Source organism: Perca fluviatilis, chromosome 16, assembly GCF_010015445.1.
Source record: "Perca fluviatilis chromosome 16, GENO_Pfluv_1.0, whole genome shotgun sequence".
Lineage (NCBI taxonomy): Eukaryota > Metazoa > Chordata > Actinopteri > Perciformes > Percidae > Perca > Perca fluviatilis.
In genome coordinates, this window is record NC_053127.1 from 25,511,588 (window position 1) to 25,532,614 (window position 21,027).

Sequence of the window (21,027 nt, forward strand, 5' to 3'; positions counted from 1 at the left end):
TGACATGGTGCATTGGCAGGGTGCATTTATGATTTTAAAAACGAATTTAAGAGAAACTACAAATTCACTATACACCATGTGGGATACCATACTCGGTATCTTTTTTGATGCACTTGAACTGACAAGACCATTGGAGACTACGCTTCAGGTCACAGCCCCGTGTGTCTCTCTAAAGCGAAATGTGAGGGAAGACATCATTCCAAACATAACAGTTCTTAATAGATGTATTCATAAACTTACCATCGATTTGGGTGTACAGAAGTCCACAGAGAAATAAATACTGTAGAGGACCCATTCTGGCATATTGGCCCCGTCAGCTATCGGCGCATGAAATCCTCCTCAAGCGAAATAAAGAATCAACTAATCAATCGATCCTGTTTCCACTTGTGCGACTTTGTGACAATGCACTGCTTCAAGTTAATGAACTAAAAGAACCAAATCAGTGATTGTAGCAGCTGAAAGAAAGAATTCACATGTCCGATCTTCCTCTCCAAGAGCGCACCAGTGAGCAGTGGTCTGTCGACTCGCCGACACGTTGGAAATTTCTGCAGTCACCAATTGCAAACATCACCGACGCCCAGAGACACTCCAGTTACTGACGGTTCCCTTGTCCGAACGCATTCTTCTGACACTTTACCGGGTCCGACCGCAAGGAAACGCATCCATCCTCACACGGGACAAGTTGGGAGATGAAAGGTGGAGACGGGATTCAGTCAGAGGTGAGTAGCTGCACGGTGCAGCACAGCGCAGCCCCTCCTCTCCACTCCGTTGCCCTGGGAGAAACTAATCGGCGAATATAACATACACAATAGATCGCAACACTAAAACTCAGCAGCACTTTGCATTCTGGGCAATTCGATGCTGATAATGGTGCTCGTTAGTGTGTCTTTTCCTTTTTTACTGGAAGGCAATTTAACACAAAAAGCTGATCAATTCAGTTTTTGCAGCATGATCAATGTGTATTTAAATGAAAACATACTGCTTTGGCCATTTTGTTGGTCACGTTCTTTTTTCAGTTTGTTCTTAGACAGCTTTTTTTTTAACATAATTTGTAGACTTTGTGGACTTTTTAAATCATTATTTAATTGTATTTAATTGCATGCCTGTCAAAAAAACCCTCATTTAAGCATTAGTGTTTCTTTGATTTGTGTTTTTCTCATCTGTTCCTTATATTTTATTAACATACAACATCATGACACTGTTCTGTGCACGCACAAAGGACAGTCTGCTAGATTTACCTTTACACAATTTACACAATCAGGACAATCCAACTGAAAGAAAAGAAGCTAATGGTATGCAACATTGCAACTGTAAATTGATACTACAGTTTTGTCTCTGGAGCCATTTTGTTTGTCCAACAAACAAACACCCCTTCTCTGTTTTTGCAGATCTGATCTCATATGGGCTTTCTGTATTATTATTTCCGTCCTTTTTTTTCTCCTAACCCTTGTGTACACCATGCACCCTGCCAAAATAGTGCAATGTGTCAAGTTAAGCAATGTGCCCACCCCCCCCCCCAAAAAAAAAAAAGGTGTACAGCTGTAAAGAAATGGCCCTTCATTCCCACCCACAGCCTGAGGTGCTTTTACAGCCTTGTCGTCAATACTGCTCAATATTGCCAATAGCATTATAAATGCAGTGCCTCACCGTGAGACGAGAATGAGATGGGCTGTATCAGGTGTTATTGATCCAGAGGGTGAAATTAAACCATTTTTGGCATTGTGTTCACAGCAGTTGTTTGTGTAGTAATTGTGGATGATTGTTAAATCAAGCCTGTATAAACGGGTTGTAAAGTGAACCCAATCATTTAAATTGTATAGATCTCATCCATCAAGAGAATGATGTTTCCAATAGAATCTTCCTGTCAGATTGTTCTTTTGGCAGCTCAGCCCAGGTCATAGTGTTGTGAAGGCCTCTTTCCTCTCAATAGGTTTTTATTTACGCTTTAATAATGAAAGCCTGGCTTTAACAAAACAGAAGTAAAGGAATATTTGGCATTTATGAAAAAAAGAAAAATTAAAACAAAGTACTGCATTTCCGTTTCAGAAAAACCACAATGCAGTAGAGGATATAGGTAACTTGACACTGACTGTTTTTCAGATTTTATGCAGAGGGTGACCTTAACCAATTGCACATCCTGTCTTTCAGAAGTGCAAAGAGATAATAAATAGGCTTTTGAAGAAATTAATAACCTCAAAAAATCCATCAAGGTGAACTTTAATGATCTGCGAAGGAAACTTCAAGAACACGTAAGTGCTAATTGTACCAAATGACTTAATACACAGTGATGCTGCTATTCATCATAAGCACTTACTGTTGGAAAATAAATGTTGGTATCAATATCATATCGCTTCCCACAGACAATCGGTAGAGTAAGTAATGGACATAGTGGAAGACAGCAAAGGAGCTAAAGCCCAAATGGTTATGGCAGTGTCTGAACGCAAAGGAGATGTTAAAATATTCAGTCATGCTGAAAAAAGTGATGATTAATGAGCTTATCCAGTGTCACAAATAAGAGTTATGAAACTCAGATGTTGGAAGTTATTGCTTGTATTGTATGCAACACAGACTGCACCTACTATAAATAATACAAAGGAGAGATTTTAGAATAAAGCATTAACATGTCATTGAATTTGGTTACATCTGTTAGGCTAGTTCATTTTTAGCTTGGTGACAACCTAGAGCTGATTATATAGCACAGCAGTGTTTAATACAAAGGGTTGCCATTCAATACATTAAATATATATTATATATTGAACCAACAATTGAAGAAAACAATGCATTCTATTCAATCTGCACAACAGTGGGCTACTGTGTTGCTGTGTTGAGCTGAGATCTTCAGTTTTTGTCACCATACAGTATCACATGTAATTCTATATCAGTGATTTTGTTTTTATGTCATCCTGCGGAAAAAGCCCTGAATATTTCATATAAAGTAAAATCTTGTAATCTTGCGATTAAAAAAAACAGATATTAAAGTGTACTCAATTCTGTTGCTTTCAGTATTCTGTTAAAATACAACAAATTGCTTGTTGAATTTAAAACAAATGAAAGGAAATCATTTCCAATATTATTTTATTGAACGAATTGAACATTGATTTGAATATAAAAGTCACCAAAAAAAAAAGAACATAGTTTTCTATTGATATTCTCTTTCAACTTACACCAAACATCTCGGACTGTCTTCGTGATATGTCGCAGCCTTTTGCGCTGTGTTTAATGCGCAAGTTGATATCGCGATGACAATTAAAAAAAGTGTCCTTGCCACACTTACATTGTATGAAACCAGACACCACTATGTCTGATTATTATAGTATTTTTTTATGTATTTGAATTTTGAATACATACCATACATTATAAAACTTGATTTACTTTTACTTATACTCACACACACATTATCACACCCTACCGAAAATAGGTATGATATACAGTATCTGGAAAAAGCACGTTTATCTGAAAATGGCATGTAGCATAAGTAATTGCGTTATGGCATTTTATGTCTAGCATAAGGTCAAAAAAAGGGAATGTACATTTATTGAGTGAGGTGATGTGATGTTTATCTTTTAAGTTGAATGAGATAAGAGAGGCAGAGAAAGACTCCATCTCTCATCACACACTGAGACAGACATGTTTCCAGGCAACGTGGGACTCTGCTGCCTTTCTCACACAAACCAAAATCAAAAGGGCTACTGGCTCTCATCAATCTACCTCTCTCTCTCTCTCTCTCTCTCTCTCTCTCTCTCTCTCTCTCTCAGCTTCTCTGTTGATCACACATAGGAGAGAGTGTCAAGGTCACAAGTTTTGCCCGCACCATTACCTACTCATAAGCGTGTTTGTCCAAGCCAGGAGTGTTGGAGGTAACAGATGGTGTGTGTGTGACAGTGTGTTCAACACCAGGCATGCTCTGCCTTAGTGAGAGTAGACAGAGTAGACATGTGTCCTGACCACAAAGCCCAAACCTGTATACAAGTGCCAAAGCTCTGTCTAACAGCTTAGGGTGTTCGGTCCACTGGATGCCTGAAACAGCAGCCTTGAAATGTACACCAATGATCTGACAATTTTCACATTATGTAATAGAGAAATGTAAAAAGTCACAGTGAACTGTACGTTTTGTCATAGCCACACTGTATCACACAACATTTTAAATTACAGCATCAAAATATGTGAACACTGATGTTGTGGATGGGTTTATTTCCAAAAATAATAATTGAATGTTTGCTAAGTTTTGCTGGAACATTTACTCAACCAGTTTGGGTTTTCAGCTACAAGCTGATAGCTCTGTATTTAGTTAAAGTACAATGTAAAAACAGTGTAATAAACCGCATGACAACAACAATGTCGGCACATCCACATGAAGCAAGCCTTCAGTGATCGCGCAAGACCCGCACCCCTTCTCCACGCAGTTGCTAGTAGTGTTTATCCCGTCAAATCAAGGAGGACACGGAGGATTTAAAAAAGCATTACTCTTCAGAAGATGTAATTATCTTGTAATTTTCACATCCACTTCATCTCCAAAGCTGAATGCTGCTTTCACAGTGGTGACATAAAACGCATCACGAGCTTCATGAGCTTCTGCGTGCGAATGTCGCCGGACGACACCATTTTCTAAACATAGAGTCTTATAGCGATAGTCTTAATTAGCTTTGTATCAACTCATTTGGCAATGGCTTGAATGTAAAAGACGTTTTTTTGTATAAAATAGTCACGGACTATAGCTTTAATGTAAATTAAAATGGGTTTAGGCAACAAAACTACTTGGTTTGTGTTTCGAAAATGATCATTTGGGTTACAATAAGTATGTTTGTTAAATAATTTAAGTTAGGTAATGTTTCTAAGTTAATTTAAGTTAAGCATGTTAAGAATCTTACGTAGGTTAAGTATGTTATGTAAGCAAGTCATCACAAACAGCGGTTTCCTGAGTGAGGGTCCTGTGTTAGTTTGTGCAGACTTTGATTAGAATATTATATAAAGATATAGAATATTTGTGATTGGCTACGTCAAAGACAAATGTGATCTGGCACAAAATATGTTTACCTCAAAACGTAACTATGAATGAAGTTTCGTTGTATAGGAATGTGATTTTAAGGAGTCATTCAGCATAAGACAATAAAGCAATAAAGCCATATATCTTTGAACTACACTGCCCTTTCCCCTTTCTGTGAAGAAAAAAGGATATTTTTTAATACTTTTTTAATATAACTGCTTCCCTACTTTTATTGTGCGCCAATATCTTATTCCATCAAAGAAAGACATAAAATACAAGACAGAGGAAAAACGATATTGTTATATTGTTCAATTGTGACTGTAGATCCATAGAGCAATACTTCTCACATAAACATTAAAACCAGTTAATCAAAGGATTTATAGTATTACCAATCATACTGAGGCTACTGGTTTCAGCTCATCTTTTTGGATTGCATATCACTGAGTCACTCTGGCTCTCAAATAGCTCCATAAAGTTGTACTGTATTGAACTCTAAATTGCTCCATATGAGATCAATTATGCTGTAATGTATTGTATAATCCAGCAGTTGCAGTAGGCAGTGTGCTTTCTTACGAATGCAACATGAGGTAGTCAGAGGCTAAGGAGCATATCCCTAAAGGGGATGTCCTGCTTCAACAGTCCCAACACAACACTCCACAGTAGACTTCTGAACCAAGTCCTGACAATTGATGGTCACATCTCACATCACTGTGACATTTTTAAGCCTACTCTAAGAGTAGAAACAACACAAGTTGGCTCCAATGGCTTGTCACCTGCTGCAAGAGAATATGCTGAATCAGCTGATGGCTGCCAGCAAACACAAACTTTTCTGGCCTTGGTCAGTTAATAACTAACAGGATGCATTTTAATCATCATGTACCAATGGCCTGGTCCATAGAGGTAAAAATGTTAATGACTTTGACACTGTTTATGTTTAAAGTCAGAGGTTTTCCCAAGCAGGAAACCTTTGCATTTCTTTAAGACCTGCTTAAAGAGATATTTTTGCTAAATTAAATCCAGCTGTGTCATGGCAGTGTGGGCAGTGTGCCAGAGCACGTAGCTCCCCGTGGAGCAGAGCAGCGGAGGTCTGCTGAGATTCGGTGGATGACGTAAACGTACTGCTCTGCTCCTCTGTACACTGTTCATCTAAACACACTGTCCACACAAAGATGACACAGAGTTGGATTAAAATCGGTAAAGTATCCCTATAAAAAGAGTTGGGAAGAGACCATCTACATCAGCACCATGCATTAACTAACATTGGCTTTTGATCATACACACACCTGATTTAGATGTCTTGGTTAGCCTACGGAGTTGTTAAATTGCTAAATTCAAATTATTAGTTTGAGTTGTAAATATAGTATAATGTAACACATTTTCCCATTAAATTACAGTAAAGAGCTGGCAGCTACATTTACCTGCTCTTTACTGTAATTTTACAGTCTATCTACTGTGATTTATAACGACAGTTTATTACAGTAAAGACCTTTACGATGCTGTGCTGTATAAATAAGCTTTACAGTAAAATACTGGCATTCTACAGTGTACCTACTGTAAATTATAACAACAGTTTGTTGCTGTAAATTTTTTATGGTACTCTGCTATAGAAAGCTTTACGGTAAGATGATTTCATCTGTTTTTTGCCATTATACTGTTATTTTAATGTTCCTATCTCCATTATCAACTTACTGTAAAATGTATTTTAAAAGTACTATTGAATGTGATCTTCACAGTATAACACGGCTAAAAATTTTACATTTCAAAATGAAAACCCTCTGAAAATTGCTTAATATAAAAATGACTTCATCAAGTTATTCATTGGCTGGCTTTTATTCAAGCCAATGAAAAATCAAACACAACTCATACATAGAGATGAGATAATGACATTTGGGGAAAATCCATAAAAACATTACACAGGCTTATATTGCCATACGAAAATGCATGTGTTAAAAAACTCATTCAGATAACACATTGCATTTAATGGAACAACAAATCAACAACTAACCTGCAACTGCACAATTTAACTGAACAGAACTTAACTGAAGAACATGAACATCTTGTGTGGCGATGGGTTGTCGGCTACATTAATCTCCACTCAAAGTCCAAGAAGTTTTTGATGAGGGTCGCCACATGGGGATTCACACTAGCTTATGGACCAGCCTCCCGTCCTCTTTGACACCACCTTCCCCTGGGTGGCCTTAATTCGTTCAACTCTCGGGGTTGATTCCAAGGAAGAGCCTAAAAATGTAATAACAGAGAAAGCATGTAATATATTAGGTGTGGTGGGTTAGGGTCATTTGCACTTTATAGAGAACCAGATCATATTCACTAAATAAACACTCAAAGATGTTTTCTCATGAAAATGACCTGTGTCTTATAATCATGAGAAAAGTGCATAACTTGTAGAAATTATGTTATAATAATGAGCAACAGACGAGTTTGTTTATTTTAGTTATTTACTTCAAATTCATTTTGAACCATTAGGAGACATTGGTATTTTTGAAGCCATGGATTACTTTGCAATCCGTGTTAAGCAGACTTTGGTCTTACTACAAATATAAAAATACCAACAACAATGCTATCCTTAAATTATTTCAGAACAGTATTTGAATCTAAAATACATCTAAAAATAATCTTCTGACATCAAATGATAATGCCTTATACACTAACCAAAGGTACCAATGCATCCCAATTAGTCACAACGTGGAAGAAATAAAAGCAAATTAAACGACTGTTACGACACTGGTAACACGGTTTAGCTAGCCTACGAGCTAATGATAACTTGCCTACAAAACATTAGGGTGCATGCTTGCAAAAAAAAAACAGAACACAATTACCTTGATAAAACCTTTTGGAGCAGGATGGCTGAGGATGTGCGTGTAGTATGTGAGCCAAGTATGTGATGGGCGCCGTCAACCTCTGTGCTGGCCCGGCAGAGTTACTCACAATCAGGGCAACATTTCTCTAATTTCTCTCTTTCTCTTCTTCTTATTTTTTGTACTTCTTTGTATTAAATTTCTGGTGTAATATTATATTTTTTCCAATTACTCTCTTCATGAAGTGGTGGGGACTTGATGCCACATAATTTTAAAAGAGTTGTGAGCGGACTCAACCTGGCTACTGAAAAAGAAAAAAATACTGTACTATACCGTAATATTGTACAGCAGCTTCCTGTTAATATGTTGTTCCTCAAATACCTCAACATTTACAGTATTCCACTGTATTTAGGAATAACTGTCAATTACGGTTAGAAAAATCCCATATTTTTACCGTAATTTCTTACAGTGGAAGTACCGGGAAAACCATGAAGTACCAGTGTTTTCTGGATTGAGACTGTTCTTCTACCATACCACTCGGGACACTTTTAAAGTTATGTGTAGAGGACTCTTGAAATCAAAGCTAGACATCACAAGATGTCTCTTCTCAAGAGATGTAGTCTTTCTTGGATACGAGTGTTGTTGTCAATGCATCACTATCACTTTGTTCCCTTGCAGTGGACACATTGCTTCCACTGTATACCTTCACGCTCCACAAAACAACATCGAACTCCTGACACACCTTGCTAGAGTGGAGTGGAGAAGTGCCCTATCGTACCAACTCCATTTAAATGCTTTCAAGGTGAAAAAGGCCCTATTCAGCTTCTTGAAGTGGAAGCGCTTACTTTGGGGGACATTAGTGAGGTATCTCTCTAGTGATAAAGACTTGTAGGAGAAAGAAAGGGCTTCTGTTTAATCAGGCGCAAGGACATTTACACCATTTGTTTTTCCTCTGGATGAGCACAGGGAAAAAATAGAAAAACAAGGAAGAAAATGCTAAGAGCAATATGAGGGAGAAACCCAAGGAAGCATTGTGCTCTTAACATTTTCAAAATGGCAGATATTAGACTTCTCTCATGCGTGTAAACATTGCATTTCCATAGAAATGGCCTCTTTCTGTGCCTCAAACGGGAAGTCATGGGTGAAAGAGTTATGTAGCACTCACCTCTTAATCTTGTTAGTTGTTTCTAAAACAGCACTGGGTCTCTGGTTTAACAAAAAGGAAAACATGCAGTAAGACGGAGTCTAAAAGACAGCAGTATGGCAACAGTATGGTACTTTCAATCAATCCGATTGATCTGACAACAGGCCACAGGCCCAATGTCATGCTTAAATGACCTCCTTTTATTTCAACATATTGTAATGTTCCATTTTAGAAATGTGTTTGAGTCCATACAGTATGAAGTCACATGTATATTATGAATACAAAACTAAAGTTGGACCTCAAGTTTATACATATTCATAATTCAAATCCAACATTTAAAATGCAAAATGTATCTACAGTATCTCTGCGAACATATGGCTTGCCACATTTTATCATTGCCTATGTTGCTGTAGTCTTGCTTCTGATTCTATTTCTTTCTGTTCTAAGCAGTTGATAAATGGTAATATGCAACTTTTTAATATAGTATTCTCTAGAATATATGTATGTATATATATATATATATATATATATATATATATATATATATATATATATATATATATATATATATATATATATATATATATATAAATGGGTTTTATAGATACATAACTTTATAAATGTGAACCAGGATATGTGTTCAGCAGAAGCTGATCCTACCTGTGTATGAACAACATGAATAGGTAAATCATTTTAATGTATCTAATGCTACGTATTTTGTCATCATCAAATTGAAATAACATTTTGTAATTGATATGTTTTAATCTTACGTAGCACACCAACCACATCCTCCAACTGAGGTTAAATCAAATAATATATTATTTCATTGTTTAATGTTGATAGAGTAAAGTATCGTTTTACTGGATTTCAATGAAGAATTGAAAGATTTTCCACATTTAGACAAAACTAATTTATCTTATGATCATTGAAGTGAGTGATGGCAATTATATTTGTAGATTCTTATTAGTACAATAAGCCATTTCAATGTTTGTGTTTTCCATCAAATCCTATCAATGCAGTTCTGTAATTTATAAATTGTATTAATAAGTATAGCTCAGTGATTCCAATTCATAAGAAGAGAACAAAATCTAATTAAAGACATTTCTCATTTTAGAGTGGTGTGGGACTTCTTGCCATAATTGTTGCATATGTCTGTATAGGCACAGTCTTGAGAACATAATAACTCAACAACAATACATGCCAGAAACCTAAGACGTACACCATAGGTTTCCCCTAGAAACCTGTCGTGCAATCCTCGATGGTGTAGATGATCTGATTAGATTTTAGAGGACTTTTGGTGCATACATTTGCATATCTGTGAGGAAAAATACATTCATTTTAGACTACCATCAGGCTCAGGCAGCACCTCCATTTCTGTGGACATGGTTCTCTCCTGGATGAATGGTGGGCTGCTCCATTAACGGGGTCCTATGATCCAAGCAGAAGAGTTCAGGTGTGTCAGGGAGTAGGAGTAAGAGGGACAGTGAGTTTGACTGCCGATTTTGCGCATCACTTCCAACTCTATATTATCTGGTCACTCTTCCATGTGTCCCTGACCTGTGGTCATGAGGTTTCTAGGCAGTGACCGAAAGAATGAAATTGTGGATACAAGTGACTGTGGGTTTATGGCCTCACTTTGCGTGACAGGGTGAAGGATTTAGTGATCCAAAATAAACTAGTTGCTTTTTCCCATTGGCAGAAACTGCTAAAGTAGTTCAGGGTGCACTCAGGGCCAGCGCCATATCCAGCAGGGAATGTAGTGAAAACATTTCTTTCTGTAATAAAACGTTATTGATGAACTGATTGATTTACTTCTGAAAAAAAATTTATTTTAGCTTTGAGGATTCTAAAATTCATTTATAGGGTTTATTAATCGAAGTTCTGCTTAATTTTAATTAATTGTGTATTTTTACACTGAGCATTGTACGTTCATTGTCATTGGTTTAAAGGTCCAATGTGCAGGAATTTCTCCCATCTAGCGTTGAGATCGTATATTGCAATCAACTCTCTCGCACCACGCAGTTCAAATTACGTTTTACAGCTACGGTAGCCTTCACGCTTCAAAAAGCCGGTCTTTTGCTTTTTTCAATATCCTTTTTCTTTTTCTGGGTGAAGAAGAGGACTCTCTGGGACTCTTTCGAGGCCACTCCGACCGGTCTGATCGCCCGCTCTGGCTGCTGCCCGTTGGCCGCTGGCTGCTCCAGCCGGTCTGATCGCCTGCTGGTCAAACTAACCTGTACAACAAGCCACAGCAGCCTCTTATTTTCGAACATTCATCTCTCCCCCGCCCCCCGAGGGCCAGTGGTCTACAAAATTTCCAGGTAGATTTTTTTGTCCCACTCCGACCCATTAGCAGCATTAGCAGCACCTGTAAGTTTATCATGTGACAGCGAAAACGCGAAAGGCGGAGCAGTATGTCCTGTATGTCCCTTACCGGCTAACGTATTTCAAGATGGCACATGATTATGGAGCGTCTACCCCAGTTCATGCGAATGCAAACGTAAAATTTCAGGCCAAAAGGAATACTTTGAATTGATGGTGGAGGTAAATATTCATGAAAAAGGACAAGTTTGTGAACGGGCCACACAGATTTTGATAATAAACAACTAAACACATTACACACTGGAATGAGCATTTGATAATGGAAAAATAAATAGTGAAAAAAAAAAATCATTTTTAAAGTAATTCAAATGTACAGTACTGAGCCATTTATCTACTGTAGCAGCAGTAAGAGGGGGATCCTATCAACTGGTTGTCACATCCACCTGATTTGCATAGTGGTGTCAAAATAAGATGTATTAGCGCAAATAAGTGGCAAGGAGGGCCCCTAAAATGAATTACTTGACTTAAGGATGCCCGCTAAAGTTATGATCTTCCATCATACTTGCTTACACCACACACAGATTTACTAGGTTTACTTGCTTTGGGCTATTCAACTCCAATGACCTTTCAGCAAATGTTTTGTTTTACATTTGGAGTTCATACGAGCCTTTTTTAAGATAGCATCTTGCTGCAATAGATACATTAAGCCCAAGTGACAAGTGACTGACACTTGGTGTGGAAATTCAAAACTCTTGACTCTCAACCTTGGAAAAACCTTGTGTACTACACAGCCAAGGACACTGTGTTGTACAATGTTGCTGCCTGTGAGAGAAATGACAGCAGACCCGTACTCACATGAAGCCTACTACATTGACACTTGCATGGCCACAACATTGAACCCAGTCATGTCTGATCTCTTACCAAAACAGATTGATGGGGTTCCAAACTGGGGATGACAGATGACTCATCATCACATAGATGTGCCGTTGTTTCATATACATAATGATTCATACCCCATGAAACAGGCCCAGTAGCACAATTCAGCTGCTGGATATTGAAATTTAAAGTGGTTGAAGAAGCAGATACAAGTGTTAGAAACCAAAAGTGCACTACAGCAATTATTTTGTCCACGAAAGCATGTATTGAAAACAAAAGTGTTTGCAGAAGGCACGCTTCTACCTATTCTTCTACTGTCGAAGTGATATAGAATGTGATTGTGAATTACACTTACAGGGGTTAAAATTGAGCCAAGGCTTTTACAGTATGTGCAAGATTGATTTTGAACAAGAGGATTATGGGAGAGGATGATATATATTGCTAATGAAACCACCTGAAACTTTTTTTTGGCGATTATTTTATCACTGAGTTTTTGTACGGGTATATCCCCAAGTGGAAGCATACCAGTTCATTTAAAGCTAAAAGGCCCTATCTTGCACCCGGTGCAGCGCAAAGCCCAACACAAGTGTCTTTGCTAGTTTAAGACCGACGCAGTTGTCAATTTCCCATCCAGCGTCCACGTCGTTTAAAAAGCAAATGCACCTGCGCCCATCTGTGCGCCCACAGGCGTACTGGTCTTACAGGGAGGTGTGTTCAGGTGCATTCTTGGCATATTGCTATCTTGAGGCAGCGGGAAGTGATCGCGCCATTGAGCAACAAAAACCTGGTCTAAAGTCAATAATGCAGCATTTCATTGTTATTTTAACAGCGCATTAGTAAAATGCGCCTAGGCTCGTGCACAGCGCGCGCACACTATGCTTGTTACACACACAGGGCTGCTAGAGGATGGATACCCCGTCAGGACCCGCGATCCCGACGCGATCCGACGCGATCCGACGCGATCCGACGCCACCCGACGCGATCCGACGGTACCCAACGGGCCGGGCCGGGTTCGGACAGACATTTAGAAATGATGTTCTGGTTCGGGTCGGGCTCTGTCACATCAGCACGATAAGGCATTGAACATTTTAAATTTAAAACAGCTTATTCCTTGCCCGCAGCATCCTTTCCATTCCAGCCAGCAGCAGTAGCAGTGAGCGCAACTTCAGCTCTGCTGACAGGACCATCGAGCCAAGGAGGACAGCCTTGAAGCCATCCACCATTGATGCAATCCTTTTTCTGCATAAGAACATGGATTAGCCTAAACTTTGATTGATGGATTATGTAAAAAGATCCCATGTTGCAGTTTAGTAGCTGATGCGCTCACTGTTGACATTTCCGAATGCCTTCCTACATTTGCTTAATAAAAGCGGGCTTTCCACACAAAAAAATTACATGTGTCATTAGTATGAGAAAAAAAATGAGATTTTAACTGTGTCGGGCTCAGACATAAATATCTTAATGCTTGTCGGGCTCGGGTTCAGTTACTGCTCTGTCGGACGCGGGCCAGGCTCGGACAGAGAAATGCGGCCCGATCCGCACTCTAAGGGACGCGTAGCAGCACACAAACATGCAAAAGATTAAAAATAAATATATTACAATGTGAAATAGTATTATATGATCTCCTCGCGCACTTTCACTTCACGCACAAGCAGATCAGTTTCTTCTCCTGAAAATCTCTCTTTCCTGCTAAGCAAATCCGCCATCCTAGTAGCAATGTGCCAAGGTACAAACACGCCTGGCTTTTAAAGGGAATGGGAGATGACACTGACTGGTTTATTGCATGTTACACCCAAAAGACAACTATGAATTAACTAAGACACTAAGTACAACCCTTTCGAACCATGCCTCTGGCACACGGACCCTTTTTTCCTCTGTTAAACTAGCAAAAGTGCATTCGTATATTCCCTAAACGCACCTGCGCCAGGCGCTTCACGTTGTGTGCTTAGATAGTTAAAATAGGGCCCATAGTGCATAGATTCTGTCTCCCCCCCCAAGAGGAATTCTAAGTAATGACAACAATTCTGTCGCTGCGTCCACATGATACAAGCCTTCCGCGCTTCACCCCCCCCTCCACACAGTTGCTACGTAGCCAAGGAGGACACGGAGGATTAAAAAAAACATGATGAACTCTTCAGAAGAGGGAATTATCTTTACTCTAGTTTCTGTGCGCGAAGGTCTCCGGACGACATCAATTTCTAAAAACAGCCATGTTGAAAAATACAGAGTGTGATTTGTGGAGCCGATAGTCTTAATTAGCTTTGTATAATCTCATTTGGCAATGGCTTGAATGTAACGGACGTTCATTAATATAAAAGTTACGCACTAAAGCTTTCAATAAATGATGCTTAGTGTAGTGCTGTGACCACACTGCAAAATGTTTTTCTTAGCAGTTCCGCAAACCAATCATTATTTTATTTACACTTGCTGGATGTCTGTAATTAACATTGGATTCACTTTGCCAGATAAGATGTTCATGACAACAGTGCTCAACAAAATTACACCACTTGGGAATTAACAAAAAGCAGAAATTTGGCTATTAATGGCCAATGACCATGAAAAGTTCAACCCTGCTTAATTCTGTCCACATTTTGGCTAATTTACCTGATTGTTAAACTGTATCCTAGGCTTCATATTGGTCCTCTTTTTCCCTCGGTATGGGATATCTCCTGAGTGGGGTGAAATGTGTCTCAATGGAGCTCAACCGGAAAGGCTGTGATACAGCTTGAGGGTTGTGGGCAGTTAAAAAGAATTAGACAGATCCTGGTAGATCTTCATTAAAGAGATCGATATCCAAGAGAACCTCATTATTGTGGCTAAATCAAGTAATAAACTTAAATTGACAGATGAGTGAATAGATTTAGAAAGAAAGGTAACTTGTGAAGTTGTTTGACTGAGAACATTCACATGAACGTGGAGATGTGTATCTTTGTTCCTGAACTTAGTTATTGTTGTAACTTCATTTGTCATCTTTAATAGTAGACTGATGCCCCCAGGTGTCACTGCAGTAAATCAGCCAAACTATAGTTCTTCCACTACCCACTGTTGTCAGAAGAAGCGTGAAGTGAATGACAGAGGCAGCCTTAGTGATAGAGAACATTGTCAAGTACTGTTAATGTAACATGCCATCCCTAATACTGTACACAAGATTAAATATTGGCTGTGAGTGAAGTCCTTTAGCAAATGACTGCATATTATTATTTTTTTTTCTTAACATAGGACTGTTGATTTGTGTGATGAGTGATATGTTTGGAGGATATTTTGGAAGAGATGATGATAATATGAGCAGGCAGATGGATTATTTTTGCTGTTTATATTAGGCCTCATTTTGTTTTGCTGTGCTGAATTCAGATAAGCTACCCGAAAATATTCGAATGAACTGAATATGCCCAAATCAGTGCTTGGTATAAATGACATTGTCTAACTCTTTTAAAACATGAAGTATACTCTTAATTTATATTCCTTCATCTTTGAAGAAACATAGCTAAAAAGTAACCAATTAAAGTAACTTCTAATCAGGCTTGGGGATTAAGCAATACACGGAAGGAAAAGTAAAAGTTTATTATTGTAAAATTACAGAAAAAAAAGACGTAATCAGATTACCGATATATTTATATTAGCAGGATTACAATTTTAAAATAAAGAACCATATATTACCACGCACATGTGCAAACATTACAACACTTCAGAGTCTCACACAACACCAAGAGAAATATCTAAGGAAAGAATTTACAATGGCTGAAACAGCATGGCCAATAATTGGTAAAACATTTAAAGAAAGAGAATATGGTAATATATCCAGACAGCTAGATGATAGATTAATTTTCCTAATCAAATCTTGTGAACTGATAGGTTGAAAAGAGTCCAGAGGCAACAGAAAAGGTGCATGCCTTTTCTTTTGGCTGATTCACTCGCGCAACACGGCCATCCTAGTCTCGCTTTGCCAGACCTTCCTCCACAGCGCTGCAGAGGAGGGTATGGCTAGTCCGAACAGCATTCCGAGATGGGAGAAAAACATGATCTTGTTTATTGGCATTTCTTTAAACTAATCACAATTGTCATGGGCGGCGCTAAGCACCGGGCAGAGCCACGGTGCTGCTGTAAAACAGCCTCGGGAAGAAACTTGTTTTGGTGGAACGTGTGTACATTCAAAAGTTGTTTTAGTCGTGCGACAGAAAACTCAGATTGGACAGATAGTCTAGCTAGCTGTTTGAATTTACCCTGCAGAGATCTGAGGAGCAGTTAACCATAGTCCTCCACCGGAGTTTAAAATTCCAGCTCATGGATATGGAAGTAAAAAGAGGTAGGACGAGGTTTGTTGGGGAGGGAGAGGTTTGCTAGAGGTGTCCGGAAATGACGAAGTGAGGACGGTGAGGACATTTGGTCCGGGACATTAAAGTGCCCATATTATGCTCATTTCAGGTTCATAATTATATTATCAGAATAGGTTTACATGGTTTAATTTTCAAAAAACACCATATTTTTGTTGTACTGCACATTGCTGCACATTGTTGGGAGGGGCACATGCGCAGTAGGTAGGTAAGGATCACATCAGATAGCTGTTTGTTTCTACAAATTCAGTTAGTACATTATTAGTTTATTAATATTATTAGTATTATTAGTTAGTAGATTATGTTGAACTAGTGTGTGTTGTAGCAGTGTTTTGCCATTGAGAACGAGCTAGTATGCTAGTGCTCGCATGCTACGGTTAGCCACCTCGACTCGGCTACTGTCCCCCTGTGGTCATCTTGGGAGACACAAAATCAGACCTTATGTGTCAGCCATACAAACCTGAGAACAGGAAACTGGATGGAATATTCCAACAATCCCTGGTGGATCGTAGGGATAAGGATGGATTTGGCCCACCTATTTCTATCGATATCCAACTGCTTGTCACGATAGTGATACCCTAATGTATTCCTCTAATGCATGCAACTATGCTCCTGTAGCTAAGTCCAGGTTAGGCGAGGTGGTGTTAAAGAGGCGGGATCAACTCTAGAGTCTGCTTTGGCGTATAAAAGAGTAGGGAAAGATATATTTTTCCCCCTTCAGGCTGGATTTATTCTCCAGTGAAATACAATATTTGGCACTGCTAATGCTGACCCTGAAACCTAACTGATGAGCCAATGGTAGAGTGAGCTCCCTTTTGAAAATATTCCTTTTAGTTTGACCTCCTGGGTTTATGTTTTTGGTTGGAACTGTGGGAAAGTATGAGTTGTGTCAACCATTGAACTGTTGAACTCATCACATTGTACAAAGTGCAGGCTCTTATTCTTGGTTTGCTCTTGCACTATCTGCGAAAAACTTGAGATCTGCATTGTTATTGTGTTACATTGCCATGTTATACTGTATATTTTATGTGGTATGACTTGAGCCTTACAGCATTATTTTGTCAGATTCTAACTATGTCTGGCACAAAAACAAGAGAAAACTGCAGACTGCTAACAATACGAATTAATAGATTAAAGCCTTTTTGGTTTGAAATTTCCACATGATTATTCTGTTGGTTCATTTAATGGTTTAGGTGGTTGTATAGACCTGTTAATTGATATGAGACTAGTGAGAGATTTTTGATAAAAACTTTTTTGTCACATATTTTGAAGTCGTATTGGTATTTGTATGTATATTGTACAGTAGGGTGGTACAGTAGATATGGAAAGTGCCTACAACTCCTTTCCAATTAAGCTCCCAGGTATAAAGTTTTCAACTTAAGCTGTGGGCAGCAGAGGATGCATTTCAACAGAGCTGGATTTCCTCTCATTCTGTCTGACATACAGTATAGGCTATGTGAAGACATTACTAAGCCCTACTGTATGTTTGGCACTGGAAGCATGTTTGTGTGAAGCACAGATGATTTTAGGAGGTAATCGAAGAGAATGTGCCACAGCTGTGGGTGCTGAGCAGCTGTTGAAGTACTCTTTTTAAATATTTGTGTTCACCAATGTCTTAATGTTAAGGAGAGTATAGTAAATCATATCTCCTGTCAATCTGAATCTAGATTTCTGAGGTGGCATATATTTACAATCAAAGCTCAACATTTCCTTCGTAGGCCAGTGTTTATGACCGTAAGTCAGTTGGTGTAGCGGCACATTTATGAACTATTTGTTTCTATTGCACAGAATAGCACAAATTACATTATGTTTTTCCAACCTCTGCCACAAGCATCTGTGTTGTCTGCCACTGTTATTTTATCACCGTCCCAATGCAACAATTAACAACAACAGCACCTAACTGTATGGGCTGTGGTAAACAAACCATATGGGGAAAATATGACAGATTCTTTTGTGAATACGGTAGGTGAGAAAGACATCTGTTTTTTAAAAGCAACAAATGTTCTGCATCTACCACCCCAATGTTCACTAAGTTGTACAAAAGTTTGTAGACTTTGTTTGTGGTTTTTAAATATGCAAGACTTCAGATATATCTTGCCATTTCCATAAAAATCGTTCATTCTATCCCAAACAATGTACAAAAGTAAGAATGACAGAAGCCGTCTCTAGACACTTGTTCATTCAGTGCTGTTGTTTGGGGTGTCAAACAGACAGGAGAAAAACCCAATACATAACATACAATATATGGCACTCTCAAGACCGTAACCGTACAAAGGAATAAATCCAACACATTTGCATTCATTCCCAGGAGAGGTGGTACTCACTGCACATCTATCTGGAAAATCAGCCTATTCTTAAAGAAGAAAAAAAGATGGGTCTTTCACATATATAAAATATTGTGTTTCTTGTCTTCAGGAACAAGAAGTACTCTCACCTATTTCACCTTCAAAGGTCAAATATTATATAGACAAAATCTGCAATCATTCTCACACTTGAGCAGGCAGCTCAGCTAGTTTTCATTTAAAGATCTATTTGCATAAACACCACCACACTCTGGTGTTAACGTGCAACTCCAAGACAGGGGGAGGGAGCTTAAAGCTTAAGTGCCTACATTTTTTATATTAATGAACGTCCGTTCATACATTCAAGCCATTGCCAAATGAGTTGCTACAAAGCTAATTCAGACTATCAGCGCCACACAACTCTCTCTGTATTTCTCAGTATGGCTATGTTCAGAAGATTATGTCGTCCGGTGACTTTCCCGCACAAAAACTCAAGTGAAGATAATTACCTCTTCAGAAGAGTCCATCATGTTTTGTTTTTTTTATCCTCCGGCGTGCGCAATCACGCTTGTATCATGTGGACGCGCCGACAGGGTTGTTGACATTACTTTGAATTCCTCTTGGAGGAGACAGAGACTACGCACTATATCTTTAAGGGGTCTGTGTGAAATGAACAGTGCACATGGTTGCATCAAAGGTAAATACTGTAGATGGGTGGCAAATAGAGGGAAAGGGGGTAGTATGCTGAATCTACATAGCAGCCAATACTAATAAAGGAAAGCTAAGCTCTTAGCAAGACTTAAATCAGCTTACAGATGAAGAGAGTCTCAATTTGGCTGCAGTATTTTTTTTCTCTAAACTCACAAATCTTGTGGGGCTTAGTAATTTCATCACATATACATACTGTATGTCAGACAGAATGAAAGGAAATCCAGCTCTGTTGAAATGCATCCTCCGCTGCCCACAGCTTAAGTTGAGCACTTAATATGTTGTAAAAGGAGCTTAATTGGAAAGGAGATGTAGACACTTTCATTCCTGGCGGTGATTTTAAACAATGTTAACATTAATGCCATCCGTATCCAGCTATGTCTGTGAGATTTAATTTTCACTTGGTGATGTATATTTGAATTCAGATGGAAGTTGGCTCTGAATAATACAGTTTAGTAGGAATCAGGAGACGAGCAATCCAGTCATAGTGATGGGAAATTAATTCAGGATGTGAAGTTATGGGAAGTTATGTACTGTCCTAACATAGTGTTATTTATATTTACAAGTGGCTTTAATCATTGGCACATTCTGTCCTGTGCAGGATATCTCAGTCATGTTGCTCTCATCTGCTCATCTTGTAATCACTGGTTTCCTTTGGGTAGTTACACTGCTGCTCATCATGATGTTGCATACATTTTAGCATCTACCCACGTAAAAAAAATGGGCCATGCATAATTCAACTTAATCCTGTAATGGAATGAAGCCATTTAAAGAAACTGTGCAATGCAGAATAAGCAGGGAATAAGCACATTCTTAATCTTCTCATTCCAACTCCAAGCAAGCAAAAGCACAGTAGTAGCATTTGTAGTTATGTTGTAAATTTCTTAGTGCCCCATAATTTGATATATACAGGTAGTTCAGTCTCACGTTTCTAATGTTTGGATCACATATGGCTGTGTCTTAATTGGCACTTCTTTATTTAATACCAGCTGTTTACATCTTTCTTATCAGCTACGTTTGCAGCACATTCTCACAGCCAATGAATCTGCATATCTAAACAACAGCACAGACAGATTTAAGACCTGTCAGCTTAACCAAGCTGCTCATTATTTTCTCTGAGTAAACCAGGTGTCTCTCTCCTTCCCTATTTTTTCTGCGATGCACACAATCACCACAACACTTTAATTTCCTGCAGATTTCCCTTTCTGCAGCAGTTTTGATTTATTTTCCATTTTGTTGTATGTATTTACTATTTGCCTTGGGATGTGGTAGAATATGCACATGCAGATTTCATTTTTCATCTCTTAATTAGTTAAGTCACAGCCATGCACGTTTTATGAAAAGCAATCAGGAGCCATGTTCATCACAGTTGTTACATTGTTTCATTTCTTCGTACCTCCATTATGCAAATAAACAGTTTTAGGGTAATACTCTGCAGAACTTCACTTCACTGACTCATGGCTGGAATATGAAAATGTTTAGTCAATTTTAAGCTGTATGCGGAAGTAGAAATTCTCTCCTAGGTGTTTCCCTTTACTCGTATTGGAACTGAACATTTTTAGCC

The 21,027-nt window shown here is 38.5% G+C and overlaps 1 protein-coding gene and 1 long non-coding RNA gene across 4 annotated transcripts in view; both read right to left on the reverse strand.

Moving 5' to 3' along the window:
• Positions 1-769, reverse strand: part of LOC120544470 (roundabout homolog 2-like) — an 86,848-nt gene extending 86,079 nt beyond the window's left edge. For both annotated transcript variants that reach the window (XM_039778251.1, XM_039778250.1), the window contains exon 1: positions 241-769. In XM_039778251.1, coding sequence (XP_039634185.1) covers positions 241-295 — 55 coding nt within the window. In that variant the 5' untranslated portion in view covers positions 296-769. The remainder of the gene's footprint in view (positions 1-240) is intronic.
• Positions 770-6,881: 6,112 nt separating this feature from the next.
• The window catches only part of LOC120544369, a 101,529-nt gene continuing 87,383 nt past the window's right edge, over positions 6,882-21,027 (reverse strand). For both annotated transcript variants that reach the window (XR_005636488.1, XR_005636487.1), the window contains exons 3-5: positions 10,292-10,372; positions 8,966-9,006; positions 6,882-7,222 (exon numbers count right to left, since the gene is read on the reverse strand). This is a non-coding gene — a long non-coding RNA (uncharacterized LOC120544369). The remainder of the gene's footprint in view (positions 7,223-8,965; positions 9,007-10,291; positions 10,373-21,027) is intronic.